General features: G+C 44.3%; 1 protein-coding gene across 5 annotated transcripts in view; it reads left to right on the plus strand.

Annotated features, from left to right (window-relative positions):
- The window catches only part of Aoah (acyloxyacyl hydrolase), a 199,903-nt gene that overhangs the window by 74,028 nt on the left and 100,010 nt on the right, over positions 1-25,865 (plus strand). For all 5 annotated transcript variants that reach the window (XM_063233961.1, XM_063233963.1, XM_063233962.1 and 2 more), the window contains 6 exons: positions 13,876-13,935; positions 17,929-17,999; positions 21,148-21,208; positions 22,226-22,296; positions 23,022-23,070; positions 25,426-25,474. In XM_063233961.1, the coding sequence (XP_063090031.1) occupies positions 13,876-13,935; positions 17,929-17,999; positions 21,148-21,208; positions 22,226-22,296; positions 23,022-23,070; positions 25,426-25,474 (361 nt within the window). The remainder of the gene's footprint in view (positions 1-13,875; positions 13,936-17,928; positions 18,000-21,147; positions 21,209-22,225; positions 22,297-23,021; positions 23,071-25,425; positions 25,475-25,865) is intronic.

Raw genomic sequence — 25,865 nt, forward strand, 5'->3', positions numbered from 1 at the left:
AATCACCTGAACTTTAGAGTTTTAATCACTAGCCTCCCTGCATCCACCCTTGGTCCTCCTCCCACTTCAATGCTCAGCTTCCACATCTTTCCTTTAAAAAGTTTTCCCTGATGCAAAGGTTAAGTCAAGCCCTCCAGGATCTCTCCACTCTTCCTGTTCCATCTTTCTAGCACTTATTTCAGTTGTATTAAAAATTATAAAATTATCATGTAATGTCTCTATCTCCCATTAAGATGTAGCTTCCCCAGGAACACAAATAGTCTGACTGTTTTTCTGTTTTCTTCAAACATACTGCTATTTGCAATTTCCCCAGAGCCCTCCACAGTTCACTATATGAATATTGCTCACTAACTCTTGGTGAACAATGGCATCCTAGAAAGAATAATGCCTTCCTCCTGCAAAGAAGTTCACGTCCTAATCCCCAGAATGTGGCAAAAAGAAATTCTTGGATGAGATTTAGTTAAGGATATTTAGATGGAAGAACATCTTGGATTATCTCTGTGAAGCTGATATAATCACAAGAGTCCTTTAAGAGGCAAACATTAGGATCAGAGTGAGAAAAGAGAACTTGACAATTAAAGTAGAGGTCAACACGAGAGGCCATGGCCAAAAAAATGTTCACAAGCTAAAAACTGGAAGAGGCAAGGAAGGGAATTCTCCTGGGAACCCTATAAGAAGAGACAGCTGACACCTTAACTTTAGTCCTAGATTTTTGAACTCTGGAACTGCAAAAAGAGTAACTGTTGTTTTAAGCTACAAATTTTGTGGTTCATTACAGCAACAGTAGAAAACCAACCCAAATAAATCGCTTCATTGAGCAATATTAGGCAAATCTTATCTAACAGCCTAAAAGTAAATAGAAAAATGGTTAAGAAATTTAAATAAAACTCCAGACCATTGAGTCTGGTACTGGCAGGCTTGTTTGTGGGCCTAAAATAACCAGTGAAATGGAGCTGTGAAACCTCGGACAGCTCACATAATGGCACTGGGTCTTGATTTCCCAGCCATAAAGTGGGGTTAAGAATTGTTACTTCCTACTCTGTAGAGCTGATATAAAGCTTAGAGACAAAATATACACAAATTTTGTTTGCCACAGACTTTAAAGCATAGAAGAAACTTTATGGCAAGGTGATATATAATGTTGGTGGTGAAGATAACCGTAATATCAGAAAACAATAAATAATGTTGGAAGAAAAGATTAGAGTTGGTACAATGCTACATAAAAAAAAAAATATTGCCTGAAGAAAGAGAATAACAAGGATAGTTGTCATTCAATATATTGGCAATAATAATAGCTATGCAATGCCAAATTAGCCTAAAAGGAAAGAAGAAAATGTAACTGATTATAAATGTGTATAAAGAGTCACCTGGCAAATAAAGGAATGCTTTTTCAAAAGCATTTTTTCTTTTGTTTTATTTCATCCCTGAAGAAGAAAATGACATGAATTTGGCTTCATTTTTTTCTATTGAACTTAAAGCCATGAGTGGCCATCCGAGCTGGAAAAGATCAGAACCTGAAAATTGAGCTTTGATAGAGCTAGATCATACATATTTGAAAATAGCCACTGTAACACACACAGTGAAACACAAATATCAAAATAGACCAGCAAATTCCACCCGAAAGGCCAGACAAGCCAATATTCAATAAAAACTCATAAGCAGAGGAACTTCTTACCTTTGTATTTCTACTTCATAGAAATCACCTCAAAGCTCTTTTCTGTGCCTTTCTAAGGTCTCCTTGTCATCCACCAAGCTTAGTCAGTTTGAATTAATATAGCAAGTATCATAGCTGGAGTGTCTTATAAAAAACAGGCATTTATTTTTCCTAGTCTGTAAGTTAAAAGTTTCATATTAAGGTGCCAAGTTGCGAGCCCCCTTTCAAGCTGCACAAAGCAAACTTCTCTCTGTGTCTTCATGTGCAAGATGTCTCTTCTGATAAGGGCGCAAACCAAGGTCATGTTAAGTCCACCTTGCATTCCTACTCACCTCTCAACCTCCAACTGTGATCATATCAAGACTAGGACTTTAATGTATGAATTGAGGAGTGGTTTTACTAATTAGCTTTCCCACTGCTGGGACCTCCTGGCAATCAATTTAAAGGAGGAGACGTTTAATTTGGCTTATAGTTTGTGGGCAGTCAGTCACAGTCAGCTGGCTCTAAGGCAGGAATATCATGGTGGAAGGGTGTGGCAGGATAACACTGCTTAGTTCATAGCAACAGGGAAGCAGAGCAGGGAAACAGTGTCCATGAGGAAGGGACCTGGGACTAGACATAGACCCTAAGGTCACACCTGCATGACCCACTCAGAAGTGTGCTCCACTAATGCCCTGAGAGGATCTCAAATCAATGAAGTTGACAATTAAGTTTAACCATCACAATGCAATGCAAGCTCTCAGTGCATTCCACTATGTTTTAGTTATCTATGCCACTTAACTCCTCCAGCAAGCAAGCAGGTCCTTGGAGAGAACACCTTTCAAATCTTGCATTCATTTTTAAGTCAACCTGTACCATTTCATTTGGGTGTGAGGAGCAACCTTTCCTCATAAATTCCTAGAAAAGATGCAGAGTAAACCAATGATCATCCCGACCCAGCTGCCCGCCCCCCTTGTTTGTGCACACTTACTAACAATAAAGAGTAACCATCTCTGATCATCACTGTGCTTCCCAGGAGCTTCCTCCTTTGTGGAAATCTGCCACTGCTGTCACATTATGAATGAAAGGCTCATTCTGTACTTTTCAAATCTCTGCTGCTGTAATTGACAGCAGAGAACTGGAGTACTAAAAAGTTGTTCACTATAGAAGCATAAAGGCCAGGTGATACTTTACTATATTAACTCAAACTGACTAAGCCTGGTGGATGAGGAGACCATAGAAGGGTACAGTGTAATCCCAGCACTCAGGAGGCTGAGGCAGGACGATTGCCATGAGTTTGAGGCCAACTTGGGCTACATAGAGTTCACAGCCAGCCTAAACTACTTAGGTCATGCCTCAAAAAACAAAAAATAGAAGCATAAAAACAAGTGCATCACAACTCGGTTATTTAACATCACAGATCCTACAAAGGACCAATTCATGAGTGTGTCTTGTACAGTTCAATACTCTTCAAGTGTCAGGAGACATGACATGGAGTCCCGCCGAATGCCTGGACACTGTTCTCTAGAACTTCCCCACGTAGTCCAAGTGGCTTAATGTACGTTGGCTGAAACCTTTGAATTTGTTCAATTTAAATAATATTTATTTCCACAAAGTGACTCAAAGCTCCCAGTGTAAAAACACTTTTAAAAGTGTACTGCAGCTCTCTCAGAGGAGGATTTCATTCTCAGATTTTTTTCAAACATTTTAGCCTTAAGTTAGCAAGCCTTTTTCGGGGGTAGGTGATAGGATTATTTCCTAAAGATGAGAAGTATGAAACAAAAGAGGCCTTTATTCTGAGAACACGGAGAGAAAGAACCAGCACCCCCGACCGCTGGAGTCCGGCTTTCTCTCTGGTGGACACGTGGCGTGGGCGGGGGGGGGGGGGGGGTAGGTTTGCGGTGGAACCTAAGGGGGCATCAGGGATGCACGGGTAGCTCATTGGTCCTAGATTTGGCACCATAGATAAGTTCCCAGGGGCGGGGAGATGACGTCACAGGCAAATTCCTAGGGGTGTGGGAGATAGGAGCTTCCTGATTCCGGTTGAGGCTTTTCTGGCTACAGAGTCCTATCTGGGCCAAAACCCTTTCAGTAGGGGAAGGTCTTTTTGCAACAGGGTCTTGATAAACAATTCAGGATGGTTCTGAGCTCACTTTGTGGCCCAGACTGGTCCTGAACTTGCAACAATACTCCTGCCTCAGCCTCTCCAGTGCTGGGATCACAGGCATATGCCACCTGGCTTGGCTAACAGTCTTATTTTTTAAGCACACCCAGAGCAGGGTTAAAAACTGGAGCAGGGGCTGAACAAGACAGTTGGATCTACACTGTCACTCACCAGTCTGTGGCTTTGGATGAGATGTTTATTCAAAGAAGCATCAAATGACCTCATCTTTAGCAGAGGGACAGTAGCTGTGCTGCTTAACACTTCCCACACTGTGTTCTAGTTACAAGGCAAAGCCAACCTTCTCTCTTCAGATTATAAATCTCGATATCTCTTTCACTTTATGTCCCCAATGACAGTTCATAGCACAACATACAATAGACAGTAAGCATTTGAAATGAATGAGTGGAATGAATGATTGCACAAAGAAATGGCAAGGAGAAAGGATGAGTCTCTTTGTATTACCAGTACAAACTTATGCCAGGTGACATGAACTTTGATCCACATGCACGGCTTCTTGACGTGCAGGACTAGTCCTGACCCCTGACGCTCTGACCTTTTCTAGGACAGTGACACTTGCCAATCCCTGAGGCCTTGGTGACATCTCCCAAGTCATACTTACTTGCTTGGGGTAAAATACCAGGCTCTGCTCAATGTGGCACTGGTCACACTGGTGGAAAAGATGACGAGGTCTAGAAATGTAACAACCGTGGCTCTGCTTGCAGACAGTCCCTGGTTAAAGAATGCAACCTCTCAGACCCTTGATTTTCTCATCTGTAAAGCATGACAAACAATACTGTGTCCTCAGAGTAGTTTTAAGGATCACTGAAAAGCAGCACACGTTTGTGTAGGTTGGTGCTGTCTCTGTTCCAGTGTTCCAGCTGTGTGTTGGTAACGTGACAACCCAAAATGAAAATGTCAATAATTGACAGCACTTGTAGGACACTTACTGGCACTGTGTTTACTCTACGTGAAGCACTATTCCCAGTTCTATGGTTCAGTCCTCACAGTAATGCTGTTAGCACCCCCATTTTGCAGATGAGAAATCTTGAGTCCCTGAGTGTTTAGCGTAAACACTCCATGGTCCAAATTCATTTTTAATGCAACAGTGGAGACCATGACCTATTGATCAATGCAATATTTTAAGTTTCCACTGAGGGTGGAAATGTTGTCCACATTTGAACTGTTGGATTAGACTACTGGTCTGGTGGCCTGCTTGAAATCTTTGGTCCTCCCTTTAGATGCCATTCTACCTGAATCTTTACATCATCTTCTTTGCATATGTGTCTATCTCTCTTCACTTGTCTTGTGTATAAGACCAGTCCAATAGAATCAGGGCCCCATTCCACTCCAATATGACCTTACTGCAACCTAACGTATTATATCTGCCATGATTCTGCTTCCAAATAGTCACAGTGTGGGATGTTAAGGGGTTAAGACTTTTCTCCTTAAATAAAGTTTAAAAAAAATTAAAAAAAAAAAAAAAAAAAAAAAAAAAAAAAAGACTTCAACATAAGAATTTTGGTGGGACTCAATTCTACCATAAGGTCAGTCGATGGTTACCAAGCCTCTCCCTTTGTCTGAAGAGTCTGGGGTGCCTGTGGTTTGAGCACTGTAACCATTCTAGGCAAAAGTGTTTTAGCAAACTAGCATGGCTACAATGCTTCTGTGTGCCCTGATGGTTAGCAAAGTGTTCTTCTGTCTCCTGTCATAGACTGCTGGAGTCCAATGCCATGCTGAAATAAAATCAGAAACAAAGGAAGAAAAAACTCAATTCACGTATCTATGGTTCTTTGGACTATAAACCCCATACTGAGTCTTACACCCTTGTGAGCTAGGGGGTGGCTTCCTCAGCATCCACTCCTGAACTTGTTAAATAAGCAGACTCTGAAAGAATTTGAAACTGGAAAGGAAAACATAATAACCAAATGAAGAAAGTAATGAGGTTTGTGAACAGATTCGACCATTAAAAAAGGTCCAGAACCAAATGGAAGCTTCCAGAACCAAACCCCTGCTTATTGATGGAGAATCTGCTTATGTCTCAGATGACTGCTTAAACTGAGTAAGTCAGAAACACATTCTGACTTCCAGCCACAAGGATGTTCTACCCAGCTCACATTCCAAAACTTCCTCTCCAAGGTTTCATCAGAACTATGCCCTCATTCTCATCTTAACTTTTCAGAGTATTGAAGCGTTCTCCTCATACTTTGTAAGCAAGCACAAACATCAAAGTGCCAACATTTAAAGATCACCAAGGAAAGGTAACAATTACGTTTATTTTTATTTGCAATTTGATTGTCATTAAGACAAGCAAATCAAATAACTCCCCCAACAGCTTTGAATTTTTACATTCATTTTCTACCAGAGGAGAAAGGCAAGCAAGCTTTTATCCAGATTTTCTGTTTTATGTTGACAATAGTGCATTTTGCATCAGCAACTGTGGGAGGAAATGATGGTTTGATCATTTTTTCAATTTTAATTTTCTTAATTCGTGTTTGTCACTAAACCTGACACACTCCCTCTCAAAACCTCTCAGTAGCCAACACCTACCTTGGGACTAAAGACCACACTGTTACCATGACACCTGAGAACTCCCACTCTCTGTCCATTATCCACTTGTCCCAGTTTCTTTCCATGCAGCCAGAATGCCTGATATATCTGAGGTACTGTGGCCCAAATGTGGCACCTGCAGCCCCTTACTTATGAAGTCCCCTCTGCTTGCAATATTCCCTTCCCACTCACTCCCACCTTTGAAAGCTCAGCCCAAGCATCCCTTCCTCCTGATACCTTCCTAGCTTTCTCCTTACTCTCGTGGAACCTTCCTTTCCAGTTTCCTCTACTTCCCTTGCTGGAATATACTCCCACATTCCCCTCTCGAATGCTGTCTTCACAACTCCCCAGCCCCACACTCCCCACTTGGTTCCTGACATACTGCTTTGCAAGTGGCATCGTTGGCTGAAAAAAGGAAATTACAGTCTGTAAATTACAGTTTCCATTTCGTCTTCTTCATTCCAACGGTCTTGGGATTTCAGATCGGCAGATTCTGTGGTCTCCCTGCTCTGTACTGTTAAAGGTGGTATCCAAAGCGATCACCACCCTGAGCACTCACAGCCACTGAGAGTGTGAGACATCAGTGTTCCCACTGGAAAATTACCCAAAAGAGACACCTCCCAGATGGCAGCTCCTAGCTAGGTCCCTCTGAATCCAAGATCTGCCCTTGGCTTCAAAAATGGGTGACAAAGGCAGGCAAGATAGTGCATGCCCCTAATCTCAGCACTCTGTGAGGCTTAGGCAGGAAGATTTCAAATGAAACTCAGCCTGGACAAGTTGGAAACACAGGAAGCCCTTGACTTAAAATAAAGCATTTTTTACAAAGGATTAGAAATGTAGCTTAGAAGAAAGGTCCTAGTTCAATCTCTGGTGTTACAAGAGAGAGAAAGAGAAGAATTCCATTTTTGTTACCAGGAGGAAACATGGGCTGGGACTGGGAGGAGCCCACCAAGAAGCCAGCTAGCCAGGCTTTCGGAAAGCCCTGCAAGCCAGACGGGGCCCAGGGGGGCCCAGGAAGAGAAAAGTCAGATAGAGCCTCCCCTGAGAATCAACCCCAGCCCCAGTAAGCAACCAGTGAGAAACTTCCTTCTGTCTTTGAAATCCAATATTGTTCTCACCGTTTTGTCTGATTAGTTGTTTTTGCTTTATTCGTTGTTCTATTTTGATTGGTTTCATTCTGTTTTGTTTGATTTGCATTCTGTTTGGTTTGATTTTGCTATACCTGACAGAATGGACAACTATCCTGAAGATAACAAGATGTACTGTGGTAGCTATTGTTGTTGTCCTAGTATCCTGCTTTGAAGTTCTGTACCAATTTCACTGCTTTGTTTTGATTGGCTTTGCTCTGTTTTGTTGGAATTTATTCTTTAAAATAAAAAGAGAGAGAGAGAGAGAGAGAGAGAAAGTGCATGAGCTCTAAAACCCAAAAGCTCTAGGCTTGATTCCAACAGGCTTCTCTCTGGCTGTGTGGCCCTGGATAAGTTGCCAGCCTCTGGGTGCATGCATTACATAACAGAAAAGAGGTCCCCTCCTGGGTGATGGGACATTTGTGGGAAAGCTGGACTTAAACTGCAGGGATCTGAGAAGCTCTTCCAAGCACCAGCTGGGCTCACATAGTCTCCATTTGTACTAGTGCTGCCCAGAACCTGTTCCCAGCTCTCTACCCCAGGAATCAAAGCGCTGATTTGCTCCCCACTTCCACCCCACCTTGAAGACCTGGGGCTCTTCTAGGACCTCTGTCTGTGCTCTGGCCACAGTGCCCATGTCTGGAGCCCAGGGCAGCTTCTGTAGCTTCTCTACTCTCCTCTCTTGATGGGTGGGTAAAACCAACTGCCATTTTCTTAAAGTTAATTAAAACCACAGCTATAGGAGACACTTGTCACCACTGCCACCCAGGAAATGTCAGGGACAGCTCGGGAAGGGGCAGGTGAATCTCACAGAGGCTCTCTGTACCTTGGTAGCATCATAACCTGCACTCCACCCCTCCAAGGGTATCTCCAACCTTAGTGTTGTCAGGGGTGGTGACTGACCTGGTTCTTGGTATCCAAACAAAGGATTCCACAGGACACACAACAATAATTGTGAAAATGCAGATCTATTAATCATGCTAGCTCCTCAGGGTAGGAGGGGCCACTGAGGAGAGCTCACCCCAGAAGCAGCAGCCAGGTGTCAGAGGCTCTGTGTGGTTTGCACAAGGAGAGAGCAGCTCTTTGCACTGGTACAGCAATTCCCAATTCAGCCCGTCAGGGACAAGTCTGCTCCTTCCAGGACAGGGTGTCACTATAAGAACCAGAATAGAGTCATGAAGCCTGAAACGGAGTCTGCTGAGTCACGGCCCTCCAGGAATCGTATTAAAAAACGTCTAGCAAGCGTTCTTCAGCTGTCAGGAACCTCCCAAAAGCATGACCAGAATGTGATGGATGAGCCACTGGTTCAAGGGCGCATGGACCCTGCATAAACACTGCACAGACTGGACCCTGAAAAGTACATAGTCTGTTACAGGATAGAGACGATTTGTTCACACAGCAGTCTGAGCTCTTCCTGAAATGCTTACAAACTCTCTCCATGACAAGCGCCTGCTTGGGTACCCTACTCGGTCGGGACTCCTCCCAGCTAGTGGGAGCTCTACTTTCTTGCCTTTATATCTTTTCAATAAATTTGCTTTCACCCCCCACCTCCTCTGTCCATGGTTCATTCCTTGACACCATAGAACACAATCTGGGTATTCCAGTAACAGCAGCACAGACACCTCGTTGTCTTTCCCAGCTATGGTCCAGCTGTCAGAACCCAGCACCCTTGTAATTTTTAGACAGCTGGTTTCTTTCTCCCACTGCTCTTCAGGCTCCTTCCTTCCAAGGGTTTCTCCTCAATCCCTTCTGCTTCACTGGCAGTGATGGAGATTCAGCAGGGACTCCTCACCCTCTTCCCCATGAATGTGCTGGAAACCTGGCCGCCCCTCTGGCTCCACTCAGCTGTCACCCTAGCTGCATCTTGCAGCAGTGGTCCAATGTGAGATCCTCCCCTTCCCCAGTTTCCCAAAGAAATGCAGATTGTCCCACTGGACATTGTAACTGCAATGTGCAGGAGGTACTGGGTAAATGGGTGGGTTTGGTTCACCTCTGGTTTGGGACTTAGGATCCTGCTCTTGGATCGCTCATTCTGTCCTTAGAAACCCTATGTTCCCCTTCAGCTTAGCCCCTGCTTCCTGCTGCCTCCACCGCTGGCTCCAATGTCCCACAAACCTGGCCATGGCCTCCTAGAAGGCCACAGAAGCAACCCGCCACCAACAGTGTGTCAAGGGCCCCATCATGTTTTTATAGTTTGTCTCCATCCTCCAACAATCACTGAGCCCCAGAGGATGGACTGGGCTAAAATCATAGAGGTGCTTTCAAAGGGATCCAGGGCCACTACAAGGAAACTGTCACCAAGGTCTTCTCTCTGCTCCTTTTTCTTCATTTCACTGTTCATGTTCAATTCAAGCTCTGACCAGGCTGGAAACTTTCAGAAGGCAGGGAATCCAGTGCCCCCAGGCCCTCACTAGCACATACACACTATCATAAAGCACATCATTCTCTTCAGTAGGAAACAAGGTCTTGTGATCCAGCTCTTTTTAAAAAGCATTTGCTTCTAAATTGGTGCTCGTTCTTTAAAAATTAGAAAACACAGAAAATAACAAGGAAAAAGTTATCACCCAAACACTAGTGTATTTCTTCACACGTTTTGCTCTGTGTATAAAATCTGGAAGCCTGTGATTCTTGATTAATACAGTATCATAATGTTTTCCTTCTTTCTGTCTCTGTATTTATTGAGCAGCTACTGTACATCAGAGACTGTACTGGGCTTTGTAGATGTTTAAATGAGGAGTTTCCATGTAAAGGAATCTTTCCAAGACAGAAAAGCAGGAAATCCATAAATACTGCCTTTAAGATTCCATATGGGAGCCGAGTGTAGCGGTGCATTCCTGAAATCCTAGCATCCTGGGAGGCTGAGGCAGGAGGAATGCGAGTTCAAACCCAGCTTAGCAACCTAGTCAGATCCTGTCAAGAAAGGAAGGAAGGAAGGAAGGAAGGAAGGAAGGAAGGAAGGAAGGAAGGAAGGAAGGAAAGGAAGGAAGGAAGGAAGGAAGGAAGGAAGAAAGAAAGAAAGAAAGAAAGAAAGAAAGAAAGAAAGAAAGAAAGAAAGGAGAGAGAGAAAGGAGAGAGAGAAAGGGAGGGAGGGGAGGAGAACAGAGGAGAGGAGAAGAGAGGAGAGGAGAGAGGAGAGGAGAGGAGAGGAGAGGAGAGGAGAGGAGAGGAGAGGAGAGGAGAGGAGAGAAAAAGAAACGCTTGATATGTAGCTCAGTAGCTCAGGGTTCAATTAAAAAATATACATCACGGAGAGCAAACATGAGACCAATAAGTGTAGCCAAACAGAAAAATCAGCACTTAGATTTGGTGTCTCCTGCCTAGGCAATACCAGATGGACTGACTTTAGACAGTGGGGAACTTTAAGGCTTTGCCAGAATTTCCAGGAAAAGCCAAAAAAAAAAAAAAAAGCAAAAAGTATTTCAACAAGCGTAGTTTTTGAGTGGGGGCCCAGTCCCTGAGCAGCCTTCCTGTGATAGACACCAATGGTTAAAAAGTGAGGACTGTCCTCTTCTGTCTCTGCCAGTGGGGTGGACTCTGGGGAATTTGGAGCACAGCCTAGAGGTTCCCACTGGATGGCACCCTCTCACCAACCCCTCTCTGTTCACCCATCCCAAGGAGGCTGGGCACCATAGGAAGAGGAAGAGGCTGAGTGGTGACCAGGGCAGTGGAAAGAAGGGACACCTGGGAGCTTAGGGACACAGCTGTCCCCAACAGCACAGCAAGGTGCCTGTGTCCTGAGAGGCATCTCCTGTGCCTGGCATCTGGCTCCACCTGAGAAGGTGTCCTTTCTTCAGGTCACCCTCACACACTTCTGGCTACCAGCCAGACTGCTGCCTTTGATTTAAGGGATACAATTAGCTGTCCTTTGATCTTGATCATGAGCTAAGGGGTGGGTCTGACACCAGGGAGATGGCTCAGCCTGCTGGCACTGAGACCCTCTTCCAGGAAGCTTCTCCTCGAGGATGCACCATCCCAGATCTCTCTGGCAGTCACTGCATCTTACACAGACTCTCCCACGTAGCTGGTGTCCTCAGAGGACCACACAGTAGCAATGCAGAGACGGGGCTCCTGGTGAGGAATGGACCAAGGTTAAGGGGTAACCTGAGTGCCAGTCATTCATCAGAAGCAAAGATCAGCATCTCCCAAGGGCCTCCTCTCATCCTCCACTCCAAAAGTCCAAAAGTCCCTTCCCACATGCAACTTTATGGTTCACTTACACGAACTACATTCTCAATGATCTTGAGAGAGAACTGCACAGCTCCCCCAAATCCCAGCTTCTCTGCTGCTTTGGTGTCAGTGGAAGTGAGGGCAGAGACAGACCTTCCAATCAAGCCATGGATGACTTAGCAGGGCCCTGCTTTGGGCTGCATGGGGAGCAGGTGCGGAGGGGTGGCAGGGCTGAGGTATGCAGGGAGCGGGCATCAAAGCTCTAGGAAGCAGTGCTGTAGGCAAACCTTCCCCACACCCCTCCTCCAATCCTAGTGCCATTTTTCTCCCAACTATGCAGACACAAACATAGGTCCTTGGGGTTTTGCATAACAATCTTTATTGTTCATAATGAGCCAGCTCTAGATTTGCAAGCTTGTATAGTGGGAAGGCAACTTGGATGTTCTCAGATGCTCTGGAAATGGCCAGAAGAGGACAGAGGATACTGAACCTGGAGAGGGGATGGTGAATGAGAGATGGAGTGGGAGCTTACCATGGCAGTGACTGTGATTCTTTAGTACCAGGGCACAAACCCTGGGGTAGGCTGTTGACAGCTTCTTCTGGTGAGCCTGCTGATTGATTGATTGATTGATTGATTGATTGATTTCAGTATTAGAAAATTATCCCAGGGCCTTCACACCAAGCTATGTCCCCAGCCCCTTTTCATTTTTTATTTTGAGACAGAGGTTCACTAAGTCACTAAGTTTTCAAGTCTGGATTTCAACTTGCCATTGTCCTGCCTCAGGTTCCAGTGTGCTGGGATTAAAAAAACGTACCACCATACCCACCCCGTGTCCCCTTTGAGTGCTGAATCCACCCGTCCTGGGACTACTCTCTCCAGAAACCTGCTTCTGTGAGCCAATCAGGTGTTCTTTCTAGTCTTTAATGTTGGTGATTGTGTTCCTGACAGCTAATGCTGATGAGTGCTGTTGTTACCTGCATGGTAGAAGGAAGTAGTTGAGCTTTTTTGCCTAGGGCACTTGGCATAGGAAGGGCAATGCTCCTCTAGTCCAACTCTTAATGCTGTCCTAGTAATCCTCAAGTTCACCAGGTTCCTGATGAGATTCTTTTTACTTGACTCGCACAGGTTCCACCAGAAACTCAAGGTTGGGGTCCTGGAATCTCCATGCAAAGCCTTCTGAGGACATTTGTTGTCCTGGGCTGTCTCCCCACCCATCATGCTCATCTCTTCCCAAAGTGCACTCTTTCTCAAGGGCTTCAGGATCCAGGCAGCATCCACATCTCTGCCAGATTCTAGAGGCATGGCCTTGAGCCATTTTGCTAGCTTTTCTGAAGCACTGTTGTCTCTCCTACGAGGTGGTCTTATCTCTGGGCACGGTTGTGAAGACAGAGTACCACAAAGCTTATAATGTACCTCCTGAAACATCTTGGGCAGCCTTCAATAAAGATACCAAATTACCATGTGAGCAAAATATACAATAAGTATTTAAATTAGAAGTTAAAATTTTTATTACAGTAAAAGACACATTGCCATTGATCCCCTAAATACTCCCCCTCTTTTTAAACACACATCCACCATGCTGGCTGCCTTCTGAAACATGTCCAATAGTCCTTTAATAATTTTCCAATATAGAAATCAATCAATCAGACAATCAGCAGCCCCACCAGCCGAAGACTGTCAACAGCCTACCCAAGTCTGTGCCCTGGCACAAGTCTTTAAGTGTGTTGTCCTGTTTGCCTCAATGTCCTGAATCCATTGAAAATGTTGACCATTCGTGGTCATTTTGATTTTAAGAAAGGGCCAGAAGCCACATGGCACCATATCCAGAGATAGATGAAGATGTCCTGTCGTGTTTTTGTTTGGCATAAATTTCTACAGATGTTTTGAATCAATTCAAGACATGGAGGCAGTCACAGAAGCACAACAAAAGACACTCATGGAAGAGTACAGTACTTCCAGAATGCTCCAGAAAGTGACCAGAATGATGGGATAAGTGTTTGTTTTGAAGTGAGGGAGAATATTTTGAGGGAGAGTCCCAGCACTGTGTCTTTTATTGGAATAAATGTTTAAAATTTAAACACCCACATATTAACGTAAAATAACCTTCTTGCAAATTGCTTTATCACAAATTTATAGAGCAATTTATTTCAACTTAAAGACTTCAGAATTTTCACTTTAGAAAACATGTGGAAAAGATGGGGCCCAAGTTATGATACTGTCTTACTTTGTTTTATAGGAGGCATGGAAATTGACACAAGAGAAAGCAAGACATATTGTCAAGAAGTCCACAGCCATGGTAAGCGGTCATGGGGGGAACACCAGCCTTTCTCTGGGCATGCCTTCCCCTCCTTTGCCCTCCCCGTATACCTCAAAGGCTGGGGGCTGCTTTGGATACAAGCCTGCCCCCTGTTTGCCCTAATTTCTTGGTGACTAAAATAAGAACATGAGCTCCTTTCCACAATTTCCTCCTGCCTTCTCCCCTTTAGAAAGGTTTCCACCATGGCACACTGACATTTGGGGCTCCATAATCCTGTGGTAGGGGCTGCCATGTGGGATCCAGCAGCGTCTCTGCCCTCTATTCATCTAACACCAGCAATGCCATCCATCCCTCCCCATCCAGGATTATCAAAAATGTCTCTTGGCATTGCTAAACAGCCTCTGAAGGGTAAAATAACCCCGGTGAGAACAATCCTCTCCCCCAGCAGTCTTCAGGAAGCCATGTCCTCCTGCCCCTCCCACTTCCTACAAATGTGACCTCAGGCTTGGTGCTCTTTGCTGTGCCTGATTGGAGCAGGGAGGCTGCTAACAGAGTTCCTGCATGCAAAGCACCTGCTATCAGGCCTCAGGCTTACCAAGTATAAACTTAACATCATCACTGTTCATCTCCCCTAATTTGTCCTCCTTGTAATGACATTTCTAGTCAAACAAGTCATCAAAGAGTCAGGTATTTGCTCTGATAGGAAAATCAGCCCCAGCTAAAAAGGAAGCAGAGGAGCAGAACTTTAAAGCCCAGTGTCATCCTCAGTGCTGGAGACCCGGGCAGGAAAGATGCATTCATCCCCAGTGAGAGGGCACCAGACCCACCCTGGACTCCCTGCAGACCTCCTTTCTTGCTCACTCTGCTATAAGACATTGAAGGTATTATCGATTTGGCCACATGAAAATAGAAGGAAGAAAAATCACTTAGGTCACAGTTTACAGGATTAAGCAAATAAAAACACAGGATGGCCCATTAAATTTAAACTGCAGAGAACCAATGAATATTTTTTTCTTAGTGTAAGCATGTCCAGTACAATATTTTTATCTGAAATCCTATGTGGGAGAGTCACAGGGGTTTTGATGTACAAGGTTGATCCATGTTAAATAGCAACACGCAGGCATTTCTACATAATTGATTAATCAATCACAATGTCTGCTTCACAGATCATTATTTAATTCAGTGGATAATTAAAGGCTGGCAGTAGCCAGCTCAGCTAATCTGCTTATATTGTTGGATAAGAAATGGTAACACCACTAGAAACCCATGACTGCCACCTTCAAAGCTGTGGAGAAAAACATAATGTGTCTTTTATCCTGCTCAGTGTGGGTCTAGAAACTTATTTTCAGGTCATTGTTTATTTGATTAGCACAACTTCCTTGGCATTAACTCGAGGGCTAATTAGGATTTTGCATTTTTTAAATTTCTGTCAGTAGGATTGAAAGCATAATTTGAGAGGCAGGATTCCAATACTGACTAGCCAGAGAAGCCAAAAGAAATTCTACTGAACATTTCAACAATTTTTTTTTTAAAAACTGCCCAATTTATTTACTCTCAGGGTTAGAACTATAAAGGAAAAAAATTAAGCAGAAAATGCAAATGAACATCTCTGGAAAACTCCTCAGAGAATATCATGGCAGTAAATTCCATCATGATGGCGGATGGAACTAAGAACCTAAGCAGGAAAGCAACACGTAGTGGGTTTTCCAGCACCGCTTATCAGGCTGTAAACACCTAGACCAGAATCATGAGTCATATTTTTCAGAAGGGAAGAAAATGCCCCAGAAATGTTCTGGATCTCCTGGGAGCTTTGCATGGATTTAGGGAGCGCCAAGTCATAGGTCACAGAGTACCTGGGTTACAGAATTTAATTTTTACCAATACAAAACACACAGAGAAGAGGACTAGAGCTTAGCAATCCACTTACTTCATGTAGCTATTAAGTCAGAAAATCATCTCTGAAGTCCAGAGCTAGCTGTTTCTAAGTCTAACACCCTTTCTTCAACGCTAGCAGCTCCCCAGTCAAGCCTCAGTGCTGAACTCAAGGGTGCTGTTTAAACCTCAGGCTTTGGGAATAAAAGAGTGATTTGAGAAGGCCTGTGCAACTGAACACCAGGACCCTGGTCACAATGCTACCTGCTTAGTAGAGTCATCTGGGAGGACATTAAAATTTTTTGATGCCCAAACCAATTAAAACCAGGCAATAAAATACAGAAAAAGGGCTTAAGAGCACTTTACCACACAGAAATTCAATTTCGGTTTCCCTGCGTGCAGAAAGGTGCTTACTCTCTCCCTTTGGCCTTCTCTTTCTGCCACTCACCACAATTTTCTCTATTCCTGATGTGTTTGTTGTTCTGCATTCATTTAACACCATGGTATGGGGGCAGCTCAGGAGGCAAATGGGTTCTGGTGGAATAGATTACAAACTGAAGATGCCGTTTGCCTCTTGTCTCCAAGGACATCCCAGATTTGAGATTTCCCTTTTAGATGAGATGAGATGAGCTCCATGCAATATTTTAAATCTATTCTTGAACTAATAACTGCCTGTATTTCTGTCCCTATTTAGCAAAGTTCAAATTGAGGGAACTAAAAATGTACAGGCAAGAACGTCTAGGCTTATCTTAGTTTTCTTTGCAAGCAAATTATTCCAAGGTAGGAACAGAGCTTAGGAGCAAATGTACCTCCCATTCTCTGTGATGAAAGACCAGATAACCAAAACTTGTCTAAACAGCAGGCTTTCCGGGGCATCTGTGGACAAGTTACATCATCTATCACCTAATCGCTAGCCCAGATTTCTGCACAATGAGTATCAGAGACAGCTGCAGCCTTAGGATGGATTTTGACAGTGAACAGCTGGGCAATTATAAAATTTTATCCTATTGTGCCTCTTGTATAGTAATTATAAGACTGTTCATGTAAATTCGTGTGCATGTTGGTGATCATCAGAGTTAAAAATCTACACTGTCATTATGATAATTAGCCTGAGACCTCTGGACTAAAGTCAATATTAAAAGAAATAGCTCAGACATCCAAATGTGACCTGTCTTTGGACTCTGGGGCCCAGAATGTGTCCATACTCCAAACTGCCACTGATGGGTTGCATAATCACAGTGAGTGTTTGTCTTATTGTGTGACTACAATCCTGGTCTCCATCTGACCCCAAGCTTTGCTGGGTTTTCTGAACCCCTCTTCTTTCCAGTACCGTTCCCCCCACCCTAGGTTACAGCAGATGTTCCAACCGGTGGCAACTTGGGGGATGAGGGTATTTGACAAAGTTCAAAGGCATATTTTTAAAAATCATTTTTCCTAACAATTTTATTCATAATAGCCCAAAACTGACAAGATTCTCAATCTGGGTTTCCCACAATGGAATACTGAACAGCTATGAGAAAGAGAATGAACTTCAGGTATTTGCAGCAACATGGAAATGAAAGAGATAAAACTTAAAAAGAGTGCCAGCTGTATGATTCCATTCATAGGAAATTCAAGAACACAAAAAACAAATACAGTCAGGTGCCATGTAATGACATTCCTGACAACAATGGGCCACGGGAGGGTGCACCTTGTGGGCAAGGAACATACCAACTGCAAGGATAGGCCACACACCAAGGACTGGACATTCAGTCCCTGTGGCCCTAGTGCAAACCCTGCCGTGTGTCTCAAGCATCCTTTATCTCTCATGAGCTTTCCCCCAGCCCTGGAGATATCCTTTGAGATGTGCATGTGATTCCTTGGCTTGACACCTCCAAGAGTTCTTCAGGATCCTAGGGTGACAAGTGGGGGAGTGGCAAACTATTCTCTGTGCCATGGGGGAGGTAGGGAGGTGGCTGGGGGTGAGTGGGGTGCTTGGAAGGGGGCGTCTGCAGGCTGAGGAACCAGCAGTACCATGGCACGGGAGGCAGAGTCGGTATGGACTGCAGGGCAGAAATGGGAAGTAAAGTAAGATAAGTAGGATGATTCTAGAAGAAAACCCAAATATTTCTCAAACTAAACATCTGTCTTTTTATTGTCTTTCTCTCTCTCTCTTTCTAGAAATATCTCAGAAGTGGTTCTGATATATGCTCACTCCCATTTCTGGCCAAGATCTGTCAGAAAATTAAAGTGTACGTATGTATGCTCTTTCTACCTTCCAAGTGTATGGTGACATCTCTGCTTGCCTCTGTTTTCCTATGGTTAAAATGATTTTCACATCTGAGAAGCATCTTCCTAAAGCAGATGCTGCTTCTGCTCTAAGCAGGGTTTACACAGAGACTGGGTGGTGAGTAAACTCCAGCAAAGTCACATTGGAGATACACAGGCCAGGCAGAACCTTTGAGCCTCCGAGCCTGCTCTGTAACCTGCAGTGTGCCATCCACCTGTCTCTGCAACCCTGGCATCCCCTGTATGACACTGGAGACAGTGCACCCTTGCCTAGAAGACACAGACCCAGTTGTCCCCAGTTTATGACTGGGACTCTGAGCATCTTTGGGGCAAAGCATGCAGGAAGGTGAAAGGGGGACTCTTTTCTTCACAGAGCCCAGCAGGAGGTTACCTGAATCAGACATATAGAACAGGATTCCAGATAGAAGAACACTGTCTAGAATTCCCAAGTCCCTCATCTCACTGTAAAATCCCATCTCTAGCTCTACTTCGCATCTAGGGTTAAACTAGGTATAATAGAACCATTGAACAAAATGTGAAGAGACAGACAGTGATTCAAGAGGACACTGGACAAAGAGGCAAAATAGCATAGGCTCTCCCTTCCGCATGTGTTAGTCAGCTTGCCATGACTACAACAACTACTTGAGATAATCAAGTTAAAGAGAAAAAAGGTTTTTTGGGGCTCATGGGTTTGTAGGTTTAAGCCCATGACCCTTTGATCTTGTTACTTTGGGCAGACAAAAGCATAGTACATCAGGGCAGGAACACATAGCACAGTTCATCCCCTAGCCAAGTATGAAAGAAATGGAGGCAGAGACCAGGGTCCCCAGTACCCTCCTACGGTCATTTAGACCAAACCATCCACTCCAATCACTGATTCTTTCACTCTCCCTCTACTGTGAGAGCCCCTATTCATTTGGCCCCTGCTGCTCCAGCCTGGCCCTCACAGGAGGTACAGATCAGACCTCAGGATATGCAGCGTGAGAACCATCAGCACATCAGGTCTGAGAGGCTGTAACAGTTCCCTGTGGCTGCTATAACAAAATGCTGTAAACCAGGTGGATTAGACCAATAGAAATTTACACTGCCTCAGTTCTGGAAGCCAAAAGTCTAAAATCAAGGTGGTGGTAGAGCCAGGCTCCCTCTAAGACTGAGTGGATTACTTCCTGCTGTCTTCCTAGCTTCTCATGAGGGCCATCAACTTTTGGACTTCTTAGTTTGCAGCCTCGTCATGCCAATCTCTGCTCCCTTTTTCTGATGGCCACCTTTCCAAGGTGTCTCTTTTCCTCTGATAAGGACCCCAGTCATATTGCATGAGGGTGACCCCAATGGCCTCATCTTCACTTGCTCCCATCTGCAAAGATCCTGTTTTCAAATAAGGTCACATTCACAGGCATTGGGGGTTAGAACTTCAAGACTTCTGCTGAACATAAATCAACCCATACCAAAAACTTTTACTATGCCACTATCCTTCATCTCTTGGGTTTTACAAGGAGCTAAGCCCCAGGACATCTCTCAACTGCCATGAAAACTTCCAGAGAGAGAGGAGCAAACCGCTGTGATTCTGACCCAGATTCACAGGCTCTTAGGGACCCGGGAGTTACAAACTTTTCCTGACTCATCTGCCAGCAAAAACCCTCTGGCCAGCTGTGCTAGCTGCTGGCCAGGATCCCAGAAACAGTAGCACTTCCCCTTTTGTGAATGAGGGAGAGATGCAAGAGCCTTAGGGATCTGTGAGGGGAAGAGAGGGCAATTGGACAGGAAAGATGATGGCGGCCACTCATGTCATCATGCCTCACTCCTCTTGGATCAGGACCCCTGCCCCTCCTCAGTGAACAGGTCACTGCGTCTTCCATGTTAAACACAGACCAGCAGTACCCAGTAGTCCCCAAGTGACAACTCTTCAATTGAACCACTTTTGCAAAATTAAATTCAAGAGCATCTGCAGCCAGGGAGTATCCTGGCCCAATTTAAAAAGAAAATTATTCCTTTATGAAAAACAAAAGCAAAAACAATGTGGGTTTTTTTCTCTTTTATTCAAAATCATTGTGGCCTGAGTATAATTTGCACCAGATTACAGTTCGTTCACTGCTTTGTGATTTACAAAACTCACTTAAACACAGCCCCATTTATTCTTCAAAACATTCTCTGGCTCAGTAATAATAATAACTAAAATTTATCCAGTGTTATCTGTTTCACCAGGAGCAACCCACTAAGGCAGACATCATTTTTGTTAGCCTCCAAGGGGGAAAGTTATTTGCCCAAGATTATAGAGCAGGCAATAGATGAGCGTCACCTTTGCAGCCAACCTCTGACCCTCCTTGGAACCCTGAAGTCCTAGTCCTACTCTCCCTATAAGAGATTTTAAAAGCCTGATTCACTCTGCTGAGCTGTATTCATTTGCTTAGAGATTCTCAGCACTGCAAAATGCTCTGAATTCAAAAGAACCTCAGATAAATCCTAGACAAGGCAGAAATTCTACCTCCAACTTTCAGATTCTAAGAAAAGCCTTGTCCTGCAGGAAACTGTCCTACCTGGGAAGCCATCTGCCACTTAGAAGCTGGAGACAGTCTGGGAGCAGTAGCACAGGGGAAATACTCCCTTATAGAGCGGATTGGTTGGGTTGATTGTCACATCAGGCTCTATGGATACATGGGCTCATACTTGGGTTTCAAAATTGCCAACTGATGATATCCAAATGCCTCCAGAGCCCCAGAGTGAGTGGGTGGAGAGAATAAGCAGAATATGTAAAAGGAAATGCGTTCAATTCGTAATGCCAAGTTCATTGACTGGACTCCAAACACACTCCCCTGCTTCCCAGTGTCCTCACATCAGCCATCCATGCCCTCTACAACTTCATTTATTCCGCCACCACCCCGACGTGGGCCACGTCAAATAGCAGATCGAAACACTTCTGGAAAGTGCAGAGCAGAGACTGGCCAAGTTTGGCTGGAGGTCCACTCACCATGCGGACCCTGAACGTTATTTTTAGATGAGCCCTCTGTCTTATGAATTCAACACAGCTATCTCTGAAAATGTGCCTTTTTGATTTTACAAACATCATTTCCTTTTTCCTGAGCCCACCAGGGTATTCTGTTTTCTCTCTTCTAGGTCTATACAAACTTCCATGCCACTCAAAGATGCTGACTCAGACAAATATAGTGTTTTCCCAGTAAGTATTATTCCAAATACCCAGATGTTCACTGGATATTATATCACTCTCTACAGATTTCTTTCCCTTAATAAGACAAGACTGAGTTTCATCTGAGTGTGTTATTAGTTTGGTGAAAAATACATCATTTCACAGTGTTCAGTGACTTTCTAGCTTCATAAACTTACATACCCCGTCAAAGTACATCTTTTTCTATTCTAGCTGGAATTGTCCATAGGAGCTACTTGTTGAAAGGTTTTGGGATTTATTTTGGAAATTCTTAACACTACTTTATCTTGTTTATTTAAAGTACACATATGTGTGTATTTGGTTGTGAGCTGATAGGGTGTCTGATGTTTTCTGGAAAAGCAAACAAGAAGGTAATATACGCCAATCCTCCAGCATTGTGAGATCTCAGATGGACTTAGGAATGCAGGAAATTAAAACATTGTTTGATGTTATTATGATATTTTATTCTTTTAAAGAAGTCAGATCAAACATATAAATCCACATAATTATCAGTTGAGCTAGATTATTTTTTAATTGCCCCATAAAGTACCTAACCATTTGGCAAAAACAAAGAGAATTATAGTAGACCCTGAGAAGATTCCCAGGGGAATTTTTGGAAGTTGGATGGTCCTGCTGTGTCTGGAAGTGTATGTTAACACACACACATGAACACATGTGCATACAAAGATAGATACACGTAAACACACACATGTGCCACACACACATGTATAACACACATGCACATATGTGTATACACATGCAAACACGTGTACCCCAACGTACCCACATACAGGCACACACGTACCATCACACACAGACACACACATCCCCACCTGTTATTGGTCCTGGTGTGATATTACACTTCACCTCACATAGCATGTCTTGTAATAATACTCATTTCCTTAATGATCACCAGTGATCCTAAGCTGTATTTGAATTAAAGGTCAACACTCCTCCGACGACTCTGATTAATCTTCATGTGGATAACATCAAAGCAATTCGCAAATCATGTGTGCTTTTTAATTTCAGACGCTGCGGGGCTACCACTGGCGAGGGAGAGACTGTAACGACAGTGACAAGACTGTGTACCCAGGCAGAAGGTAACTCTGTCAGGCTTTGAAAATGACCTCCAGCAAAGCAGGCAACAGGAATCATTTCTTCCAGGCATCATGATTCCCACTTAGAGAACTCTGTGCCTCAATAGCTTAGTGAAAAAGAATGGCATTCATTCATTCACGCATTCATTCATTCATTCACTGGGTCAAGAGATGCTTATCAAGTACCTAAAATTTGTGAATCACTTTGCATCATGTTAGTGATAAAAAAATAGAAATAGATCCCCTCCCAAGGGCATCTAGGAGTGGAAAGAAAGTATGCCACCCTTGAATCTTAAGTTGATGTTCAACCATTCACATCAAAAAAAGGAGATGCCACCCTTCACTTATGTTGTAATGGCAGTGAAGAAGCACTAAAGTCACCCGAAGTGTGCCATTTTAGAGGCACATTTCAAAGTCTCTCCCCACTTTCTAAATAAAACAGATAGCATGCATTCACCATGCTCACCAGTGCCAGCCCCACCAATGCAGTCCCTGAGAAGAGCCCACCATGGATACTGCGTTGGGTCCAGGCTTCTTTGGAAATACCCCCCACTGAGCTAAAGGCAAAGGGCTGAGCAGAGGCTTCTGTGTGGAACACACAGAGAAGCATGAGGTGCACTAGCTGGAAGAACACTGTTGCCTTTCAGTGTTATGCCATGTAGCATCCATCCATGCACTCATCTGAGGTGAACTCATGCCAAAGACCAGTGCTGATGTTTCTTTCTTAGGCCGGACAACTGGGATGCCCATCGAGACTCCAACTGCAATGGCATCTGGGTAAGCAACCAACTTCCAGTTTGACTCCCCATGTCTTACTTTCTGGTCTGCCTGAAGGCCCATTGCCTTCCCACCTAATGAAGGGAGTGACAGCTTGCAGTCACTCTCTTACTGCTGCTTGGAAGAGGGCATGGACTCCCCACCACATGCGAAGAACATCAATGATGGAACACAAGCTGAGGCTCTGTCGCAGCCCCTTCAGCCTTGCTAGTGGTCACCCAGGTCAAACAGAGTGAAACAAAGTGGTGTAGTGTTAGGAAAGCTCACAGCCACTCACCCTGCTGTCAGCACAAGCCATGCTTTGCCACTGGTACAATGCTGTCATTTTTCTCTGTTTCATTAACCTCATCAGCAGAGCAGGACTTTCCCATGCTCACCCCACCACCCACACCGCAAAGCATCAGACTCCAGCAATAGTGGGTTCACAGCTTCCAGGACAAGGGAAGGAAGCAGAAAAGCCAGCCAGGTACTCCTCTGCACACAGCGAGGACATTAGAACCATACTTTGAGTGTCTTAGATTTACATGAGTTGCAGGATCCTCATGAGGATATCAATACAAGCCAGGCAGGAGGTAGGGACATCACAACTTTGAACCCAGCCTGGGCAATGTAATGGCTTAGTGGGATCCAGGCTTGAGATAAAAAATAAAAAAGGTCTGGGGTGTAAGGTCAATACAAAGCTCTTAGGTTCAATTCCCATCCCACGAGAGAGAGAGAGAGAGAGAGAGAGAGAGAGAGAGAGAGAGAGAGAGAGAGAGAGAGAGAAAGGAAGGAAGGAAGGAAGGAAGGAAGGAAACCAACTTACAAATGCAAGGTCATGAATGAAAGTAAACAATTACTTAGAACACTAAGTTCCTAACACAGTACTCAAGTCTCATTAATTCAAATCCCTTTTTTATAAAAACCTTTCAGATTAAGCAGAAGTGCTTACATGCAAACAGGTCCTGATTGCAGCCTGGCCTCTCCCACTCAGCCTAGAGCCCTCTACAGCTCCCAGCCACTCCCGGCACTCATATAGGCAGAAGTGATGTAACCAAAGGGCCCCAAGGTTTAATAGTCTTTAAGCTCAAAGTAAACATTCATTTATCTCCTTGGACAAAGGGGAGACGCTTCCTATAAATATCATCTTCTCTCCAGGACATTAATAGTCCGGGTTTATATCAGTGGTCTCCTAATATATTTATTTAGGTCCTGTAGCTTCTGGTACATGGAAAGGGTGACAGAGGACTGTCCTCAGACACATTATTCTTCATGGAGCAGAAGACCCTTCTCCTAGAGCTTCAAGGTGTCAGGACCTCCAAGGCAGCTTTTGTTCTGATAACCTCAAATTTGCTTGTCCTATGGAGGACAAAGGCATTGATCCATGCTGGGGCTGCCATGTTTGTCCCATGTTTGTCCCCACCATGACTTGTGGTATTGTGTGCCTTTTACACATATGGAAAATGCTATGCAAAGGCTAGAGGAAAACCAACTAAGCTCAGGAGGGCAAAACCAGAGGTTCCATGAGTAGCGGGAGAAACTCACCTCACCTCCATGCCTATGCCTTCCCCAGAGGAAGAGTGGCCCCCATAACCCCAAAATCAGGAACAAAGAGGGGACATTAGCACCATCAAGGCCATATTGCCCAGTAGAGTGATTGCAGGACTTTCAGTCTATCTCTGACCATCAAGCACTCTCCAAATACTTCTCATCTAGAAGCCTTTGGCCATTTAACTCAGTTTCACTTAAGAGGTCCAAATTTCCTTCCAGGACTCTTAGTCTTGGAACTATTGCCATTGGGGTCCAACCCTTCTTTGTTGTTAGAGTTGTCTTAAAAATGGCAGCATGTTCAGTGCACTCCTTCACCTCTGCCCACTAGATGCCAGGGTCATTCCTACCCAACAGTGACAACCACAAATGCCTCTAGACATGACCAGTGTCCCCTGGGTTAGCTGTAGGGTGAAGAGGAAAATCACCTCTGGTTGAATTGCTTCTCTAAAATCATGAGTCATCAGGACCTGGAGCTGCAGGACACAGATGTTCTGCTCAGAGACAGCAGAACTCCCCGACCTGTGTCCTAGTTCCTCACTCACACACACCCCAGTGCGCTGAGGAGGGGACTCTTGGCTTGGGGTCTCTTCCAGAAGTTGCCTCCCATCCCCATGAAAAGGAGGCAAGTTCTCTCCCTATTCCTGCCCTCGGTTCCTGTTAAGCCCAGCTCTCACACACATCTACCTGTGTTGAATTAGGGGCTCGAGAAACTTTTGAGGGTTTTATCTATTGATTTATCTTTGCACTTGCAAGGCCAACTGGGAAGGATTTAGTCTCTTTGCTTGAAAAATATACACAGCTGATCTCATCATTCTTCTTCTAAAGGGTGTTGATCCCAAAGATGGAATCCCCTACGAGAAAAAGTTCTGCAAAGGTAAGAACTAGGGTCATCAGTGCTTGTTACAACACAAGGGCCTCTGTAGTTAAGTCAGACTGAAATGACCAGACCACTTGGAGAGGAAGTTCCTGAGCCTCGCGTTAAGGTGACTTATTTACACTCGTGTCCATGACAGAGAACGACATAAGAAAGGCATAGGAAAGAAGACAGAATCTGGAAAATGCCAAACTTAATTTGCTTAATGGGCTCTTTTTTCTTGGGGATTTGAAACATTAATGATAATGCTAGAAAAGGCTGCAGGATGGATAAGGCTAACTGGAATCTGGGACTTTTCTGAATTTAAAAAAAACAAGGAGAGGCAAGAACAGAAATGTGTTACAAATGCATATCCTCATCACTAGTACGCAAGGTCAGGCACCTGGACTTA

This window comes from Cavia porcellus, unplaced genomic scaffold, assembly GCF_034190915.1.
Source record: "Cavia porcellus strain 051 isolate PalLab524CR breed Dunkin Hartley unplaced genomic scaffold, mCavPor4.1 scaffold_23, whole genome shotgun sequence".
In the NCBI taxonomy this organism is placed as follows: Eukaryota; Metazoa; Chordata; class Mammalia; order Rodentia; family Caviidae; genus Cavia; species Cavia porcellus.